The sequence below is a fragment of the Battus philenor genome, unplaced genomic scaffold, assembly GCF_028537555.1.
Source record: "Battus philenor isolate CCGP_79_NKW_IND1 unplaced genomic scaffold, ilBatPhil1.0.hap1 SCAF_2, whole genome shotgun sequence".
Taxonomy (NCBI): domain Eukaryota; kingdom Metazoa; phylum Arthropoda; class Insecta; order Lepidoptera; family Papilionidae; genus Battus; species Battus philenor.
Window position 1 is genome coordinate 6,865,986 of NW_027181682.1, and position 21,957 is coordinate 6,887,942.

At 33.2% G+C, this 21,957-nt stretch overlaps 1 protein-coding gene across 1 annotated transcript; it reads left to right on the forward strand.

The window, feature by feature from the left end:
* Positions 1-110: 110 nt before the first annotated feature.
* LOC137921897 (uncharacterized) lies at positions 111-20,756 on the forward strand. Its single transcript, XM_068764683.1, has 20 exons — positions 111-2,222; positions 2,302-2,509; positions 3,033-3,186; positions 3,317-3,426; positions 4,049-4,137; positions 6,207-6,264; positions 6,353-6,479; positions 6,634-6,731; positions 6,869-6,943; positions 7,870-7,922; positions 8,615-8,802; positions 9,046-9,215; positions 9,568-9,798; positions 10,650-10,882; positions 12,278-12,488; positions 13,255-13,492; positions 15,074-15,221; positions 17,388-17,548; positions 18,892-19,103; positions 20,451-20,756. The coding sequence occupies exons 1-20, from the start codon at positions 262-264 to the stop codon at positions 20,556-20,558; spliced, it is 4,833 nt and encodes a 1,610-aa protein (XP_068620784.1). The 5' UTR covers positions 111-261; the 3' UTR covers positions 20,559-20,756.
* The last annotated feature ends 1,201 nt before the right edge of the window (positions 20,757-21,957 follow it).

A 21,957-nucleotide genomic window follows, 5' to 3' on the forward strand; every position in this document is an offset into this window, starting at 1 on the left:
CAACGAATAATAAAAAAGGAATTAATTTATTAGTAAGTAAATGGTTTATTTAACCTAGGCAGCAAAGATCGTATTTTGCATTCTGTGGTATTTAAAATGGCCGAATTCAAGCTTGTGCTATATTTTGGCACAGTGTAGGTTGGAGTAATAATTTGAGGTTTTAAATCTTACCATTGTATCTAATAGGTTTTGTTGTAAACGTGTAATAACATAACGGTGACATAAGTTCAAACATTGAAAATATTCTTAATTAACGTGAATATGCGTCGTAAAAGAGAAAGAAGTGCGACTACGAAATCCAAAGCTTCACCGGAAAGGAAGCCAGAAAAAATTAAGCGTACAAGAAGCAAACGCAGAAAACAGTCCATATCTTCTGGAAATGAATCGAATGAGGAGGCTGTATCAGGCCTGGTATCAGAGAAGTTAAATGATACTGAATTAAACGCGGAACAATCGTCGAAAACAGAGGTATGTCCAGAAGAGCCACAAGATCAAGTATGGCAAGTGAAAACCGCTAAAGGATCTGGTGATGGAGGCGAAATACAGAAACTGAAAATTTGCTTAACAAGGCCCCCGTCAACTCCTGAGAGAGCTGAAAGATCTCCACGAAGTAAAAGGAAACATTCACGTGCTGCCAGTTTAAGCGACTCTGCAAGCGTTGAGGGACAAGATGAGAAAAAAAAAGGAAAACATCGTACAAAACGAACAATGGGTGAGTTAAGTGAAATCTCAGAGAAGAACAATGATATACAGTCTAATGATCAGGAACCTGAAATACAAATAGAAAGCACTGTACTCGAGAAGGAGATTGTTGCAGAAACTCAAAAACAAGCTGTCCAAAATCCTGAACAAGAATTACATAATGAAAATGTAGAAACTGAAGAAACTGATGTTGAAAATGCTGAAACGGAAGATAAAAAAACAGAAAGTAACTTGGTAATTACTGAATCACAGGATGAAAACAATGAAAATACTACACATATTGAAACTGAACTGAATGATACAAGAAATGAATCAGATAGTGAAAAAACTGAAGTAAACAATGAAGAAAATGAAATCAAGGAAGAAATCATTCAATCTACAGACATATCTGTAACAGATAATGTACAACCTGAATCAACTAACAGTGCTAAAGAATTTATGGATATTGATGAAAATGAAGTAACTTCTACTGAGCTAGCGTCTACATCAGAAATGAAAGAACTTACCACACCAAGTATACATTCTGATGAGGATGTTTCGAAGGAAATGGTTCAAGACAAGCAAGATACTGCAGAAACATTAGACATAGTTAATTTAGAGAGGAAAAGAAGCCCCTCATTAGATAAATCTGAAATATTGGAAATACATGCTGAGGAAAGTAAAGGCGATATATCTGACCAAGGCAATGCAGAGTCTCCAAATCATGACAATATAGAAGATAAAGAGTCGACTTCAACTACAATCCCGCAGGATAAGGTAAGTAATGAAGATGCAACAACAGAAAATGAGGTTGAAAATACAGAGCCTCTACAAAATGAGACAAAATTATCTATTAATGAAAATGATGTTGTAGCAAATTTAGAAAATACAGTAGAGGAATCTCCTAAAGAATCATATTGTGAAAGTTCAACTACTGATCAGAAAAAAATACCTGAACAGCCTGAACCTACAAAGTCAAGCAATGAAGGAACTGTTCAAAATGGACATCCAAATATTGTTGTTAACCGGAAACGTAGGTGGGGTTCACGTCCAAATAAATTGACATCTCAAAAGTCAATAACAATCTCAACCGATGTGCTGAAAGAAATTATACCTGATGTTAAACCGGTAGAATTTGAAGAGGTTATTGAAGAGAAAAAACAATATAAAAGGGTAGAGGTCACAGAAAAAATTGGAAGACCTATTTTACCTAAAATAGTAATTGACAACACAGATATGGTTGAGCACAAAAGAGAACAAGTAGATAAAAGTGAGGAGAATGTACAACTCAAAGAAACAACTAATCTTGTAGCTAATAGAAAAATATCTATTGTACGAGATTCTGAAAATCTTGCTGTTATAAGACCACCTAGCCCACCAAGGCACAAGCAATCAAATATTTTATTTATAACAAATCTTGTGAGGCCATTCACTTTGCCCCAGTTGAAAAACCTATTGCAAAGAACTGGTAGAATTGTTGAAAATGGGTTTTGGATAGATAGAATCAAATCCAAATGTTTTGTAATATATGAAAATGAAGAGTAAGTATTGACATCTAGTATCATTTTCTTAATTTTTTTTTTGTTATTCATCCTATAATTGATTACTATTTTTTTATAGTCAGGCAGTGGAAACAAGGCATGCTTTGCATGGTGTCACATGGCCAGTCTCAAACCCCAAAACTTTGCATGTTGATTTTTCAACACAAGAAGAATTTGATGAAATAAAATCAAAGGAAGAAACTGAAGGTACACAAAATTCTACCATACCAGGCACAGTAGAGGATTGGCTCAGAGAACAGGATGTGAAAAGAGAAAGAGGAGAATTGGTATGTTGTTGAATTTAAATTTTCCTTTGAGGTTTCAACACAAACATATAATTTTTTAATAAAGAAATCTGTCTCCACTAGAACATCATTGAATTGCCACCATTCATTATCAACACCAGATGTGTGAAAAGATACTGCCACCCTCCAATCCATTATTTATTAAAATAAAACTCAATGTATTGAAACATGGAAAAAAAAAACAAACACTGTCTTAATAACATTATAATTTCCACTTGTAACACAAAAAAAATTGTATATTAAACACTCATCATAATTGTGTTAAAGAGCAAGACAGGGAATTAGTGTCGCTAAGAGCTGGCTGTGTGCATTCACCTGTGGATGTCAACTATAGGTGACGCTTCTACTGAAGTGGTTAAATAGCATCTATATAAGTATCAATATCAAATTGCTCCAAAATTAAGAAATTACCGAGAGGTTTAAGAAATTAAAATTTAATTTTAAGTTATAATTTAATACAAAATTTTAAGACAAACAGTAAAATACTTAATAACAAATGTTTTAGGATAAGCCATGGGAGCGCAAGACAATGAGGGAGTGGGATGTTGGCAAAAATGATAAAAACATAAAACCAGACAAGGATAAAGAAAAACTAAGAAGAGATGACCATTCAATGGAAAAACGTAGACATCATACACCTGAAAGGAGTCCTGAACCAGGTAATAAGAAATTTTATTATTCTTTTTGTGTTTAAAGTTACACAATGTGTTATTATTATATGAATTATTTTAATTAATATTTTCTCAAAATTTCTATATTAAATGCTTTTGCTTTAATAATATTTTGCAGCTAAAAAGTTTAAGAAGAAAGAGGAAGCACCGGCAAAACTTTTAGATGATTTATTTCGGAAGACCAAAACAACACCTTGCATTTATTGGTTGCCTCTGTCAGCTGAAACGGTAAAGATTTTTTTTCACATTATATATATAATTTTTCTTCACTTTTTGAGGGCAGTTCCTGGTGTATTCCCAGGGGTCTTTAGGACACTTAATGAGGACAAAGAAAGTGATGGTTATCTGTTTTCCATAGTGAAGAACTATAATGTTGACGTTATCTGTCAATGTAAGCAAGTAATATTTTAAGAAACTCAGTGACTTACTTGCTAAAACTTGTGTATTCCATATTCAGTACATGTTTATTGGCTCCTTGTGGTGTAAATAGATGTCAAAATTAAAGTTGAAATAAAACTGTTAACACCACAATCAACTGAATAATTAATCAATCAATCCTCCCTTTTTTTCGAAATCTATTAATTCATAGTTAGAACGAATATCAACATGTTTAATTGCGTTTTGGGAATATGGTAGAAAGATAAAAGAGGATCCACCAGAACTAGCTAGATTTTAAAATTTGTTTGTATGGGAAAATCTTGGAACCTCTGGTTTAAAAGCTTCCACCAAATTTCCTTGTCCTTAGTTAAAACAGTTGTTCCACAGGTTTGACTTCCACTCCCACATTCTGTGGAATTTTTTTTAATTAGATAATCTTTTTATTGTCAATAAAATATTTGTTATTTTACAGATAGCCATTAAAGAAGAGCAACGGCGTCAGCATATGGCTGAGTATGAGAGGCGGTTGATGGAATTTCGGCGCACCCGCCGCAGACATTAGCATGGTCCGTCCCACACACATACATGTCATTAAATAAACCATATAACTCATGACTTAAACAAAAACACACAGTGATAACATACCCACACACTTAATTTGCGTCATTATTTCTTTCCGAATTTGCAGCATAATTAAGCAACAATTTTATTTTTGATTTCTTAATAGAAGAATGTTTTGTTTTTCTTTTTTATATTTTACGTAGGTAACTTTAGGTAAAGAAATGTTAAAGGCTCTGAAAGGATAATTATAACGAGAAATTGAATAGTTGGATTAAATTTTACACAAAATGTTATAGAACAGCACGATTGGAGGAAATCCAATGATTTTGATCGTCAATCCTGTCGCGCGGGGGGCAAGCCGATCGATTCGACGTGAGCTGATGTCGGAACTCTACTGGGGAAAAGCAATGCATTGAAATCAACATTCGTTAGTGTTTGACTTCATTGACAAGCATTGGACGTTGCCCGTTACTTGCACAAGGAATCGGATTGGTCACTAGCTATTGAGGAAATCGGCTAGCACGCCGCTATTCAAACTTACTCAGCACTTACAGCGATGTGAACCTCGGAAGTCTACGTGGAAAGTGAACATACATTTAAACAGCTTTAATGAAACTGTTGACGCTGCGAAAATGTCGTCGTGAGAAAAATGTGAAGACTTTGAATTGGAATGATGAATGTTGAAAATACTTAATAATTATGTAACCGGAATATAGTCTCAACTTTTTTAAAAGTTCGGAGACACTGTATTGATTGTTGTAGCTCCATTAACTTGATGTAAAATAAAGGATTTCCTACATTTTCCTTTGTTTGATTTTTTTTCTATTATTCATAAATAGTGTAAACTTTTAGTTTGACACCAGCTTATGTTTAGCAACATAAAAACACATCTACTTCAGTTTATTATACATATCAGAATAATAAAAACTTGCTTGAATGTACCAAGCTCATATTACCGCCTGCTTAACGACAAATGATCATTAATTATGGACAATGACAAAATATATATATTTCGAAAAAAGGAATCGTTCGGGCCATAAGGATGCCCTTTCGGTTACTCTTAAACCCAGCGAGAGTACCAGCTCGTATTTCTTTTTGTGGTCTCTCCACGAACCGTCCGTGAGTAACCTACCAGCTTACTGTTCTTTTAAGTAGGTGGTCAAAGTTCCTTAAAGTCAACTCTCGGAAAAAAAGTTCTCTGACACAAGAACCTGATTAAGGTCAATGGCCAAATAGAAGTTATTGACCAAAAATTAATACACTCGGTCATCTCAGTACGTCAATGTACTTTTCACATAGGGTACCTTTGAAAGATGCAAGGCGAACATTTACAACGATTTGAATAATCTTTGTGGCCTATCCTCATCTGGCGAACTACAAGGTAAGGTTGTGTAATGCGTTACTAATTTGATTAACTTTTATTATTTTTTGTTTAAATTGAAAATATTATTTTTTATACAGTATACATGGTGATTGGTTGTAGGTGCAAAAGCTTTAAAAGAGTAGATTCATAGATCATTTGCTATCAATTAATTTATGCTACACCATATCCAAAAACCAGTGATTTAAAAAATAATAAATAAATATGTATAAATGTAAAAGCTTTTTAAAAATTTGGATTACTATATAATAAAATTAATTATGGTTTGCTAATTGTCCCTGCAGACTTTGTACGGCCAGAAGTTATTGGGCGGTCAAATTCCAATAGAAAAATAAAATCTTTAAAGATTTCTGCTGATTAATTAGCTATACTTTCATCCATTTACGCCTTTAACCAATAACACTGTATAATATTTTTTATCGCGTCGGATGCAGGCCTCTTCCAACCGCTCCTAATAGAATTCTATGACGGAGCACCATGTCCAGCCGTGGACTTCCTGCGGCTGAAATAATGATTATGAGTATAAGACGTACATTATTTAAGGTACCGTGTGGTTTTACTATTATAAGAATTATACAGATATCGACCTATTAAAACAATCGTAAAATTTAACAATTATTGTTATCAATAGATATCTCTTATCGTGGGGATAAGAGACGTACCTTTGCGATAGGGAATTTGAGAACAGTCGCGTTGGCGGATTAAAACCGTCAACCGCTGTGTTTTCGGTAAAAGGCACTCTGATGGTAAGTTTTTAAGGAATTGGAGAAATTAATGGAATAGGTGATTTTCTTAGTACATGCATAATCCTAAGTAATTGTTAAACGATTTTAGGCTTCGGCTCAGTGGTTTGTTTGGGTGGTGCTGGTGGCAACTGCGGCCGCACAGACCCCCTTTACTTTAGAAGAATTCGTAAGGGGCCAATTTGCCCAAAGAGCTTTCAATGGAACATGGATATCAGGTAAACTATGTTATTTAAAGAATTAACGTTCATGTAAGCCAAAAGAATTAAATTAAGGTGAGAATTTTTATCTCGTGTCAATGTGAAGCAAATAGTTTGGTGCCTTAAAATAAATTTATATATGTTGAAATATTAAAGATTATACTTATTCTAGATACGGAATTCACGTACACCATATCTGGAGAATCTGGTATTTATGTGTTCGATGTACCCACGCTGAATAGCAGTGTCTTGGTGTCAGGCGAATTAATGGTTTGTATAATGGAAAATAATTTATAACAATAATTACACGCATTTTCTAAAATTTTGTTAGTTTATGTAAGTTAAATTTGGTTACTAGAGTAATACTATAAATAACATTATATTAAGAAAAGATTGGTTTTTCACAGGCTTTTCTAAACACAAGTAACCCCATTTTATCGGCTGATAGACAGTATATCCTGGCCCCCAGTGAAGTTCAGTCAGTGAGTACTTAGCTTGTTAAAATAATTTTGTAACTAGTTTAATATGTAAGATATGTATATACAAATATACTTAATGATTATACAAAAATTTGTTCCTGTGGAAGCTTAAAAGGCGACTACTTGACTTTTGCGATCATATGATCCTAAATAGAATTACTATTTATTTATAAGCTAAAAATGTATTTAGTACCAAATATTTGTATGTCTGTGTAATAGTCGCCAGGTTATATTTCAAATTGATTAATCGACCTCTTTGTAGGTGTATTATTTAGTTTTTATGGATTGATATAGATACATTTCAATGGTTTTTTTTAAATTATAATTTAGGTTAATATTTAGTTTTACTTCGTAGCCCAGCGGTAGAGGACTGTGGCTTGTGATCGTAGGTAGTGAGTTCGATTCACGGAATGCGATCTTATATAATTCACACTTTGTGAATTAATCATATAGGATTGCCACTGATCATGAACAAGTTTCCAGACGATGGTTAGCAGCGTCCTATGCATGCCATAATACCACACTGTTCGCCAACCCGCTTACCAAGTTTAACAATTATGATATATTCCCGCATAGATATTTATTGGGAGAGGCCCTAACGTGCTGTATATGGACTGAAACAACGACGGCGACTTGTTACATTTAAATTTAAGAATAAGTGTCAATTTTATTTAAAAAAAAACCTTAATCATTATATCGTAGTGATAGGTTCCATATTTTACGTTCCTTTAAGTTGGGATATTTGTAAGAATAATTTACTATCATGTAATCTATTTAATTTGTAGTTATTTAATTTTATCACAAAGCAATAAACCATTCGGTGATATTATTATCAGCGATCTTATCATAATCTATCAATTGTAAATTATGTAGTGTTTTGGAAAACTTGTGTAAATTGCTTGTTTAAACCTCTTTTTATTGCTCTTTAGGTGTACCGATATTCTACTACTGCAAGGTTTGCGCTCTATGAAATTGCGACTGGGTAAGTAAAAATAAATTAAATAGAAATCGTTTAGTCATGCAGATTTTGGTCGCAATATTTATGACGACAATCAGTTTTTGTTTGATCTTTTGCTTTACAATTTTCAATAGTTTTTTTTTTCATTCCGCTTACTAACTGATAGAGAACTAACTAACGAAAATTACAAAGAATTCTCAAGAAATTGAATGGAAATGGTTTTGCAATGTACTTTGATTTTTCGGAGAATTCGTATGAATTATGTCCTCGTTTTAATGAATATGTTTAGTATTTTGGAAATTGTCTCGCTGGTAAAGTTAGGTTGAGTGACCTTAACAATAGACGATAAATGGATACTGATAGACTTTTATGGCCAAGTTTATTGCCTTCTCTTTTTGCCGACGTTAGTTTAACAATTAAACTTATCTAAGAATTAAGATCACGAAAATGCAGTTTTAGTTCTTGCTTTTGTTGTCTTCAACATTTATTTTTAGATTACATATTAGCATCCCAAATTTTTCTTAACACGTTTGAAACAAAATATAAAATCATCAATTTAAAATGTTTGCGTTAATTATGTTATTGTTGGTTACAGTTACACAGTTATGTAAGCTTTTTCGGGTAATAATAAAATCCAAAACATTATTTTAAAATCTTCATTATGACGTTTTTATTTGAGAAGATTTTTTTAATGAAATATATCGTTCGTTTGCCAGTAATGTCACATACATCGCAAATCACCAGCGTTTACAACTATGTATTTTTGGTGGCGGACACTCCTTGGCGTATGTGTTAGACAACAATGTTTATTATTTACCTGAAGATTCAAATCAAGCTATTCAGATTACCACTGACGGTGTTCCAGGAGTTATTTACAATGGTCACGCGGATTGGGTATATGAAGGTAATATATCATTTGATATATGTTATAAAAACGCTCAATATTTATAATTAGGATGTAAAGGTTTTTTTAAATGTTAGTTATAACAGATAAGAGGATGGTGAATTTCAATTAAATTTCAAACTGAACGTCTTATTCATTTGTCTAGATATTATTAACCTATTAATTAAACCTTACAATTGTAAACTTATAGAAATGTATATTTGTATATTATTCATGTGTAAAAAATTGACATTATTTTTACAGAGGACGTCATGTACACCGGGCAAGCGACCTGGTTTTCCACTGACGGCTCTTACTTAGCTTTCGCCAGTTACAATGATACTCTAGTCGAAACCTACTCATATTATTACTATGTAGATAAAAGTGATCCGGATGACCTTTACCCCGAACTGGTTGATCTTAAATACCCTAAAGTGAGTTCAAAATGACATTAAAAAACATCTTAATCCATTTAAAATACATAAAACTATATAACTTAAATCAATGTCGTGTTATGTGTACATTTTTTCATATTTTGAATTCAATAGATGTTCAAATACAAAAATATTTAAAACGATAGAATATCACAGCTGCTACCGATTGACGTCTATGAATTATTGCATACATGGAAACCGATGGCAACAGCGTTAAATATTTAAATCGAACTGAAAAATGATTTCATTGCAGTTTTCCTTTTTGTGGTAGCGAAAAATTTTGCATAGTATCATAAAGTTGTTTTCAGTAGAATTATTTTTGTTTTATGATTTAATGATTGATATATTTCAGGTTGGTCGCACTAACCCAACAGTGAACCTACGCTTGGTTAACTTGACGGATCTAGTATTAACGAACCAAGTTCGATGGGAGACGCTGGAGGCGCCGTCCGTGGTCACGAACGATCACATCTTGGGAGGCGTGGTGTGGCCATCGGCTACTGAAGTAGCAGCTCATTGGCTAAATAGGCGTCAAAATTATACTGTGCTCAGAATTTGCAACGTTATCAGCGGTGTTTGTGAAGTAAGTTATTACGACTTTCAGTGAATAAAGACAAAAATTCATGACTGACAAAGTCCAAGTTGCGGAAAGTCGCTGGATGCGGGTAGAGGAAGACCGTTCATCACGGCGATCTTTAGAAGAGGTTATGCCCTCCAGCTGGCGTTTATCGACTGTCATGATGACGATGCTGTTTAATGACTAAAATCAGTGGCGTAGCTACGGTATTTGGGGCCTGGGGCAGATTGGGGTTTGGTGCCCCCCAAAGAGTCTAAATAATTTCAAAATCCAGAACAGAATGTAATTAACATATATTTTTTTGGTTCAAAATAATAATAAATATATTTAAAATAACATTAGATATTAATAAAATTTATTGAGAAAATTTAAAAACGAAAATTCCTCGCTTTTTGGCCTGCAAAGTCATTAATCACATTTTCAAAATCAATAGTGTCGACTACTTCGAAACACAGATATGTGTTTTTGTGATTTAGGGCCCTTTTAAAAAACACTTTATGTGTTTTGCGAATGAAAGGCTTATTAAACACTGTGTATATTATAATTTGTAACCGTTTACTTTTTTTAATGTTCATATTATTTAACAACTTTTTAGCACAAAAATAGTAAAATTCGATATTCTTTTTATGTTATTTACTTTAAATTATGGTTTTTATTTTTCTTATAAAATTTCATTACTCATCATTCAAAAAAAAATTCAAAAAAAATATTTTCAACTTTGGTGCCCCCCCTGCTTGTGGTGCCTGGTGCGGCCGCCCCGCTCGCCACCCCCTAGCTACGCCACTGACTAAAATGATACTTCACGCTTAAAAATGTTTGCTTCTAAGAAATAACCAAGAATTTTTGTTTCTCTACAGGAAGAGCATCGACAGCAACCCAACGGATGGGTTCCCATTGCCCTACCTCGATTTAGTAGAAATGGAAATTTCTACGTTTCAACTCGTTGGTCCTTAGAGCAGGCCGACGGAAACATATGGCAACACCTTTACGTGAGCATTCGCACTCCAGGACAGATTATATCTAATTCAATCACTCCAGGAGACTTCACCGTTAATAATTTCGTAGGCATGGATGAAAATAATCTTTCGTAGTAAGTAGCTTTTTGTCAGTCAGTATATTGCTCATTTTTAGATATAGTTTTCGTGTTATGTTGTCGGATGATACCGATTTAGAAATTATTTGTATAAATTAATGCAAAGGATTTTTAATATAAAAAAGTTGCCAGCTCTTATATTTTAAAAAATCTTTTACAAAGAAGTTTTATCTCTATAATCCTTATTAGGTACAATTAATTATCCAAAGAGCAGAACAGCGGTTCCGGTCGGACTACAATAAAATCCTAAAACCGTAAAGACCAAGAGTAAAGTCTCATCTGGTCCGTCGACCTTCATACAAAAAACTAAAATTTAACCTATGTTCTGACAAAGTAGCCAACAATTTGTAATTTTTTTTTAATTTGTATATATGAAATTATTTACAAATTATTATTTAAATGTTATTAAAATGGTAATAAGTAATTACACTCCTAAACGATAATGATAAAAAAATATGTTATCGTGGTACTGACATGTTCCTTAGTAAGTAATATTCCCTTTCTAAGAACATAAACCTCTCAGAGCGGATATGTAGAGAATTAATTTATCTCTACATTTCGGTGCAGTTTGATACATTTAGGCATTAAAATCTTTTTATTTTTTTTCCTAATATTTTCCGGTTACTGCACAAAGATTTTTACAACATTTTTGAGTAATTTAAAATTAATTGTGCGACAACCCACCCACAATAACCCGAGACCTATGAAGTCAAATTTCTTAACCACTAGGCTACTAAAGCTAAACATGGGTCTTCTTCATAGACTTCCAATAAGACCAGTTAGAAGTGGTTTGCATCTAGAGTCTTTCAAGGACCTTAACAAGGACGTCTGTCCACTTTTTGGGTGCACCTCATAACGCCAATAGTGCTTAACTACAAATGTGATAAGTTGAGCCATACTTTAGATTGAATATATTTACGAACAAATATACGGTTATTAATAAGAAGTGTTAGTTTTTATATTACTTATTCGATTTTCCAGTTTTTTAAATGCGATTTCGATTTAATAATCTCATTATAAATTAATTATACAATACTAATGAGCAGACAACTTCGAATGATTTATGTTTGAAGCGTCAGAGATATCGATTAAAATACATAGGACAGGTATAAAGTAAAATATTCTAATAATCTGCTAAAACATTGAGTCTTGTTAACAGCGAACAGCAGCTTATATCTGTAACAGATTTCCAGAACATTCGTATGAAAATTAAATTTTGGTTGGGTAGGGTAGGAATTATGGTCGTCAATGCTTTGCAAGGAGGCAATCCTTGAGCCTGCTATGCTAGAGCCTCTATGCACCGTATCGGGATTTTTTCCCTAAAACGCGATAGGCCCAAGGAAAGCGAGAAGTGAGAAGTTACGTCACAACAATTGCATCGATTTTTTGCAGTTATTACACGCGTACCGTACCCGGAACGCCGTGGCAGTCACAAGTGCATGTAGCAGGCGCTCGGGCCACCTGTCTCAGCTGCGACATTACACTACCAGGCGGAAGCCGTTGCACGTGGGCCACCGCTACAGCCAGTCGCTCTGCTTCATATATGTCTATCACTTGCTCCTCTGCCAACGAGCCCTCTGTCACGTACATCGTTGATCCGCTGGTGAGAATTTTTTAGGTAGACCTTTATGCTCAGTGTAAAAAAATTTCATCTTGTTGCCACATTGAACAGATGTGGTGGTTTTCTCATGGTTTTTAACAATAGTATATTTATGTTATGATTCTTCCTGGCCTTCTGGCCAATAAAATCTTTTCTACCTTTACAGTGACAGTTTAAAGGCAAATTTTTGAATTACATCCAGACTAGATTGACTACATTTTTAAAACGATCAGCCAATAAGGAGCAATGGAGATCTTATGTATTTTATACGTTATTTTTTCATTCCGGTGTTCCATCCGTATCATATTAACACGTGTCCTGCTCCTTAACTGGACTACCACTGCTTTGTTAAATTTGTGAGAGTACCTTATTCGTACGATACTTCTTTAAGTTGCATATGGTAACTTGTTTTTTTTAATGCAAAACGCTGTTTGCATGAATATTTGCAATTTTGCCAGTTAACGGCTTTGAAACGTTTTTGTTTCGATGGTATTCTAGAGTTAAGTTGCTTCAATTATTTCAACAAGCTCCCAGGTATTACTACTGCTATCTACTACTATCACTCTATAAGAGTTATTAGCATTTCTATTCAAAAGGATTGCAAGGCTTATTCAATTATTAGAATTTCGCAAGTTATCTCTTTTACCACTTCGAAAAGTGTTTAATTTGTGATAATAAGTGATAGATATAACTCTAGCTGAAAATTAATTTCTGTTATTTTGATATCGTAACACGGCAATAAAAAGAAAAAATAAATCTTTTTTTATAGAACAACCGAGTTCTACTAACCTGGGAGGACAATGCCATTGTACGTGAACGCTTAGTAAACAAAACCAAACCACAAAGTATGATTTTCAACGTGCCCTTGCAAAATGGGCACCCAGCGCCAGTTCGGCTTTGGTTACCTCCTGGTCTGGATCTTAACGACACCACCACAAAATATCCAATGGTGTACTATGTGTATTCAGGTCCTAATACAAACACGGTATTTGAAAGTTTCACAGTTGGTAAGTGTTAAGTCATGTTACATTAGTTTATTCTTGTTTCATAATCACTAGGTTATCGGCGACAGGCAGGCCATAGCGCACCGTTGGACGTCCACCTACAAATCTCTTCACTGATTGTAGATTTTACTTGAGCATGAGGTCCTTTCGTTAATTTCAATCTCGGCACCTTCTTCTCTCCCCGAACAATTAAACAAGTGTTCATTATGTTCTAGTCTGTAAAGCGTATTTAGTAACTGTTGCATCTGGTATCTCGACGTGGCTACCGCACGAGTAGAGTCCTGGTATATGTAAATTGGACAGGGCATTATACAACGTTCCACTCCGTCTATAATAACCATTTTTTAATTTTTGATATTTTATTAGATGCTAAATTAAAGATTATTATTACAAACCTTATCTCTCTTCCTCTCCGATTCTCTCAGGTTTAAACCACATTATTCAAATTTATTCATGATTTCTTTAATAAACGTAAATTATATGTTTATGGCAGTCTTTTAAATCGGAATAATATTTTCAAAAAAATTGAAAAGCGTAATATAGTATATAGTTAACAAAATAACTAGCGATAAATTAGCGATTATTTGTACGGTAGAGGTAAGAACGAGAGGTATACAAAGAAATCTCTTCATAACTTGCTGAATTTAGACCTGTAAAGAGCGAACATTAATTCATTTTTAGACCTTTAAAGTAACACTGGTTGGATCGTTTAAAATTGATTAGGTTGGGAAAGAAGTCTGGTAAGTAAAGTTGACCGTCAAAATATTGCTAGGAGGCCTTCTTAAACTTGCCACGCAGGTCGAAATCCTCGAGTATCATATCCTGCACCTTTTCCTACAATGCAATGGACTTGGACTGTGAATCTATGGCATGCCGCGAAGTTATGTTTCAAACTTGTACCATATTGAATGGCTTATACTTAGGTAATGGTTAATTTTTTGGGATATAGTACTCCAATTTTTCATATAGTTTCTTGTTGTTCTACTTCATCTCATTTATTCTTTCATATATTATAAATTAATCCTTCTTTTATGTTCTATCTAAAGTAATTTCTATACTTATTCTGTGAATTTACATTTTTCTTTAAAAATTTAAGCATTTGACAATTACGTACTGTTTTTCCTTATCCATGCTTCTTATCTTGTTTAGAACAAGTTTATTATTCTTACGGCGATAAAATCAGATGTAGTTAAAAAGTGCTCATTGAGATAGTCAATTTTTTAAATTATTTTAGTTTTACAAATGAGTAATTTTAGCTATACCAAAACAAAAAAAGTAATGACTACTTTAAAATATCTTTTTATAATATTATTATAGAAAATTTTGTGATTTTATGTAAGTGTTATTTTATTTTTACAAAGTATACATGTTGAAGTAACAGTGGAAAGATTATTTAGAGCGCAGAATATATTGTCACGGGATTTTTAGGGAGCACAGACCGGCAAAGGCAGCGTATGACGTCTGCACACAAAGTGGACTGACGCAAGTTGCAGGCCGCTTCCACGCTGCCCTGTAGTAAATCTATGGAGGAGGCATATGTCCAGCCGTCGATGTCCTATAGCTGAAATGGTGATTATGTTGCAGGTTACCACAGTTATTTAACAACGAGCCGCAACACAATATACATGTTGGCCGACGGACGCGGTGCCGGCCTCAACGGGCAAGACATACTTTATTCCTTAAATAACGCTCTAGGAACTGTAGAAATTGAAGATCACTTCGTGATACTAAGGTATAGTACATATTGTTTAATATATTTTTTATGAGCAATGGTAGCCCAGCGGTAGAAGACTGAGACTTGCGATAGTGGGTCGCGAGTTCGATTCCCGCGATACAGTCTTATATATAATTTACACTTTGTGTATTAATTGTATAGAATTGACAATGCTTACATACAAGTTTCCAGAAGGTGGGCAACAGCGTACTCTGTGTACGGTAATACAACACTGTTATCGCCAAACCGTCTGCCAAACATGGCGATTATAGTATATTCACCAATAGATATCTATGGGGTAGGACTATGCCTTGCAGTGACGTCTATTGGCTAAAATGACGACGATGAGGGTAAATTTTATTTCAGAAATTTTAAAATGTATCTCTAGTTGTACATCTACTATTACTTTATTCTCAATTAATCTTTGTTCACACTTGAATTTTATGATTCCGGCAAAAAATATGAGACACTAAAATTTTATAAAACCCTAATAGTGAGTACCAGGTTTGAAAATTTATTGCTATATTATAAATATTTATGTTAACAAATAGGATTAATTTTAATTAGTATAGCCAAAAAGTATTAATATATGCACTTTGACTCAAAGCGTATTATTTCGTTATTTCCTTAAATTTTAGAACACGTAAATATTATATGGAAATCGTATAAGGATAATAAACGTAGTATTTGTTTACATATTCTCTTTATGCTTTCTTAAGTGTAAAAGAAAAAGAAAATCGATAGGTCTTGAAATCTGGCGCTACGAATTGCAACGTCATTCCTGTCATAAATAACGTTATTAATGAGCAGCATTTACAACGTCATGTTCATGTTAGTAGTAACATGATGTTGGGAAGAACCCTTTTCAACATGTACAAACTACTTGCTTACGAGTACATGACTCGACGTTTACAGTTTATATCTTTCGATCTCTGGGCGGCGTGATGTAACCTTGCCGCCTTGCGAACTTTTACTTCAATTCGAGGATGACTACTAAAAGAACGCTTAAGTGTATTAAATGCCAATATAATTAGCATGCGGTACTAGGGATTGGTTCCTACACGGGGAAGTAGTAGGCAAGAAAAAAGAGCTACTCTCAATCTTCCAAACCTGTCGACATTGCGTTAATCGACCGAGTATCTTTTTTATAGTTATATAAATTGATAGAAGTAAAAATAGTTGACAATTCCCCGAGCTAATTTTTTAATTTTCATATATTTTCATAAGCACATCGAATAACTTTAAATTCAACTCTCTATACCATGTTACTTACGTGATTGTAGTGATAAACCTAATGTGCAATAAATTGGTGCGGCCATAGTTTTTAGATAATTTTTACGCGAATTTAATCAACCTCATTATTAATCAAATATTTTTTTTAATAATACATATGTAAATTAATAACAGATGGTAGTAATTAATATTTTATAGGTTTTTTAATAAACTCTACAGCGTCAATGTTCAGATTGTAGATCAAAATGTAAGAAAAGTTGATTAGATATTAAAAATTAAGATGTTAAAAAAATTTACACCTTATTAATATGTTTTTTGTAGAGTGTGCTGCCAAAACATTTTGGTATCGATAGCTAGTATCAAGAACCACTAAGTAAATTCATTCATATACATAATACACATTTAAAACAAACTTTGATTTTAAAATTTATTATTAGAATCTGTGATAACAATACTCTCTAACAAAATAATATAAGAAAATAAATAGTTTGTTACATCCTAATGTGCATTAGCCTTAATGCAGTGTGTATTGCTGTTGTTAATATTTATTTACTTTAATAATTTCACTGATTATAATTTTAAACATCGAATTTAGTTTTTAGGTCATATTAAATAATAATGTGGTTTATCGTGTGTGTGCACGGGAATATAATTTTGTTTCGTAATTTATATGTTTATGAAATAGAAAACCTTTTTTATTTAATATTAGATGTTTCCTGTTTTGTGCCTTTTTGTCTATTTATAATTAAGTACTAATAGTAAAGTAGCAGTAAAAAAGTAATCTTCAAGTTTGTTGATCACGAGTTTATACTATATCTTGGACGTAAATAAGTAAATGAAGATATATATAGTATTAGCTAAAGATATTCTAGAACATTCCGAAATAAGTAAAAAGAACATCTAGCGTCTCAAATTTGCAGTACAGACAGTTGAGTCGACGTATCATTACAGGCAAGTACTCGACCGATTTGGGTTCATCGACCGCGAGCGAGTGGCCATATGGGGCCACAGTTACGGCGGATACGCGACGCTTCTAACGCTGCTGCGTGATGATGATCACCTCTTTCAATGTGGAGTTTCTGGCGCTCCTGTCACATCATGGCTCTATTATAGTGAGTTATTTTTTTATAATTATATATCTCTTACGTTATGATGTTATTAACAACTTAAATGCAAGTATAAATTCCCGAGCTCAGACGGATACACATTAATTAACAGAACCACTGTACAAGTTAGGGAAACAAGATTACTTATGTCGACTTACGTATTTTGTTTTACATGGTTACATCAGCGTCTATATAAACCTCTGCAAGTCACAAGGCCTCTCCCAAAAAAGCTTCGATGACCAGTCTTACGCTGCCCATATCCAGTGATTTCTTGTAACCCTGACTATGTTATCAGCCGGCCGAGTAGGGGACCTACCCAACAATACAACCCTTATTTATTTATTATTATTATGCTTAAATAAATCTTATATCCATAAAGTACATTTGTGATTGATTTGTAAGTATCGAACAAAGAATGGAATGTATTCGACCGTAACGAATTAAGTACGTCACATTTAAACTGCGAAGATATAAATTCTCCCGATGACGTGTACAAAGTGATTAGTTATAGGTGTAAACGTAAAAGCTTTAAAGGTGTGAACATATGTATGCCTTTTTTGCTGTGAATTAATGTATACTACACCTTGTCCAAAGATCATTGTTTGCAAAAATAATAATTCGCGTAGTGTCCAAAATTAGCATCAAAATCAATTATTATTATACTATCTACCAAGAAAGATTTCATACCCGTAATCAACCATCCTTTGAATACATATATTTTCCAGAATATTCCATATTCTCGTGAAACAAACGAGGCTTTTTTTAACAACAGATTGCGATTGCTACGTAACTAGGTATATCACAACAAGCACATAACTATATGTAGCTAATTATATATAGTCAAGAGATGCATTGCCGATTTAATCAACAAACGCCATCCGTCGTAAACCACTGTGACGAAATCGAATTTGTGCGACATTGAGTTTGTAATGAATTCACGTAATTTTATGAAACTTTAGTATTGCCATTAGAAGTATAAAATTAAATTAATAGAGTTTTCAAGCGTATTGAAATACACGTATTTTAACAAGGTGCACAACGTGACTGACAGTAAATGAGCTATACATTGACCCCTTTAAAACTTTTTTCATTTATATATACCTGAACAGCTGGTTGATATTTGATCCTAAGTGATTTACAGTACATAATACTGTGCGGTGCAAAGTGTTTTCTAATGTAAAAGTCTTCATAAAACAATAATATTCGTTGGTTCATGATATCGGACCACTGTACGGTAACCATGAACCGGTTTACAGCAATGCTGTTTGACATGTTATAGGCATTGCGAGGATGTACCTTTTATTACCAAGTGTTTAAGGCTGTTTCTATTTACAAGTTCCTTTTTATAGATACTATGTACACCGAACGCTACATGGGTTTGCCGACTCCAGAAGACAACCTCGCTGGATACGAAGCAGGCGATGTAACTCTCCTTGTTGAAAAACTCCGAGGTCACGATTTCTACATCATGCACGGCAATGCCGATGATAATGTTCACTATCAGAACGCGGCCAAACTAATGCGGGCGCTGCAGGAGCTTAACATTCCGTTCGAGCAAATGGTTAGTCGTTAATATCTTTTTTATATGCTTATTTCTTGTGGTTCTCGTTGAAAAAATAAGTATATGAGGGATAATTATGCAGAAGCTATGTCCTTGAAACTTCAATTGCCCTGTTTCTAGGTGCAAAGTTTTTCGTTCGTCATTTTATTTTTATCAACATGAATTCAGAGACAATACTATAATAATGTAAGATTGTTTAATATTAATTAGTTATAATTCGTTTTAATGACTTATAGCAGAGTGTATTTATATACATTTATTAATTATACCCTGTTTAATAATAAAAAGGGTAGAATAAAAAATAAAAGATTGGTGACAGATGAATATATGGGAATATAATACACAGCATCTTTTCACCCTCCTTCACCTATTTGTTCTAGGTTCTCAAGTTGGTTTTCAAATTGGCACTCGACTTGATCTCGACTTGTCTCTTGACTCCAGTAAAACTATGCTATATAGTGTCTGTATATCAGTGTGATAAATCATAGTTTCTGGGTTAAAGTGCAATATGGTCGTCCACATTCTTTGTTTAATTAACCTAAATTATTTGAACATATAAAACCACAATGTACACAATTAAATTTTACTTTTTCCATTTTATTGTTAATATTTTATTATTTATATTTAATATATAAAATTGATAGAGTGTCGACATATATCGACAGACATAAAAAAATGGTATAAGCTCTTTTTCTTTTTAAACTTTTTTCAAATTAAATGTTCCTTTGTGTCAGTGTACATATATAAAAGTATAAAACGAATCGGTAAAAAATACAATTGACAGGAGTTCTTTCATAAACGAAATCGTACACGATAAGACTTATTTATTTTATTTTGACGAAAAAAAAATGTTAAGACATTTTTGTGTCGAATACTATTCGTAAAACACTCACATATACTATTAGCGACATTAAAAAACAAAAGAATGCTGCGTGAAATAGACTATGCACGCGAAAATTATAAACCAGTCGCTTCATCGCCGGATAGCGCTCAGGCGATTAAGCAAAATATCTTTGTACTCTAGTTTCACATCCATAAAACGAAACTGTGTTACATATTCATTTTAATATCTCGCTCCGAAGCCGTCCGGGTCAGGAATTAAATACTCATGAAATCGAGCGTATGTAAATGATATAATCACTCAATTATGATTTTTCTGATATAACTTTAAATTATTACCACTAAAATATATTTTTTTAATTTATAGAAAGAAACATATAAACGTTTTTGTTATTTGTGGTATATCTGAGAAAAAATGTGTGAAAATAGAGAGTTTCGATAAAAATAGAAATCAAGTTGTCATTGTTTCTAAGTATAACAAACCTAACAAGTTTTTATTTTTTACAGTCGTATCCAGATGAGGCTCATAGTCTGGCAGGAGTTAATATGCACAGATACGGTGCAATGAATCGTTATTGGGAGAAATGTATCCGAATGCCCGCCGAAATAAACTAAATTAAAATATCTTTGTTAACATCACTCCTTGAATTAAATAGTTGTATTATAAGAAAGTCTAAATGTAATAATTTATGTTTTTTTTAGGGTAAACTGATAGGCAGAAAGGTTTAATTCCTAAAATGTGTTAATAATAATACACTCGTTATTACATGTCTCGAAAGTATTTGTAACTTTAAAACTGACTTTAACAACTGTATATTCAATTAGTATAATTAATTAAAATAAAATATTTTATAAATTTGTTTGTTTTACTCTGCTTGTTTTATTTTTAATTAGATAAGCGCTGTTATTTTGAAGGTTGAGAATAGAATAAACATTACGGATTAAGTATGAAAAGACAAATCTCCAACATCTGGAGATGGTTCAATCAGATCGAAAAGAGCCTTCGAACAATCTCCAAAGTGCATCCTATAAAAAACTGATAAACTGGCAACTCGACGACCATGCTCAAGAATGTGTAGTCTGGTATTTGAGAGCTTTTCGTTATTAATTAACCTACGGGCTCTTCCGTCAACTGAGTCCAAAGCTGCCAGATGATATTTGGCTGCACCGTCCAAGAGGTGACTGCAATACTCCATGCAGGATCGAATTTAGACAGCGTAAAGATAAGCAGCTTTTCAGAGCTGAAGTACCGCCAAACCTTTAAAAGAACTGATAACTTCTTAAAAAAAATAATTCTCAATTTGTGCATTAACTATATTGGATCTTCACTGCTCACAACCAATTTTCCAGAGGGTAGGCAGCAGCATCCTCTGTGTACCATAGTAGCACACTGCGATCGTCAACCCATCTGCGAAGCCCTATAAGAATATTTTGTTCGGCATTATGTATAAAGTTGAAATTAAATTTATATTATTGAAATTTAATATTTGTACAGTGCTATTTTACAATCGATTAAGGTATCATCGTAAGTAGAGTAATAAAACATTACTTTTCAGTTTATCTAATAAAATAATTTGCTTGCTCTTATTGAATAAAATTTTAAAGTTTGAGTAAAGTATCTTTCATTAAAACAAAATGAATAAATCTGTTTTCAACATGGAATACAAAAATCCTTCCTAATCAAAAGTTTTCAACATTTGATTTCAAAGAATATAGTTTTCTTTTCTGTAAATAAATATCTTTTTAACCTTGCATTAATAGGTCTTAAGAGACAAAACTTATACAGTATTAAAGTTAGAAGCGCGTAAGCTACTTAAAAAGTTTTCTTAGTAAACGAGGAAAAGGGCGCTACTTAATGGCCTTAAGTTAAAAGATCGAGCAAAATATTTTTGGAGGTATGATACTAAAAGCAAATGTCAATGCAAGAGGTATATAACGCAACTTTCACGACGTGTTGGTCGAAAAGAACACATATTATACCGTTTCTAGAGGAGAAAGAAATAAAGTTGTCAAT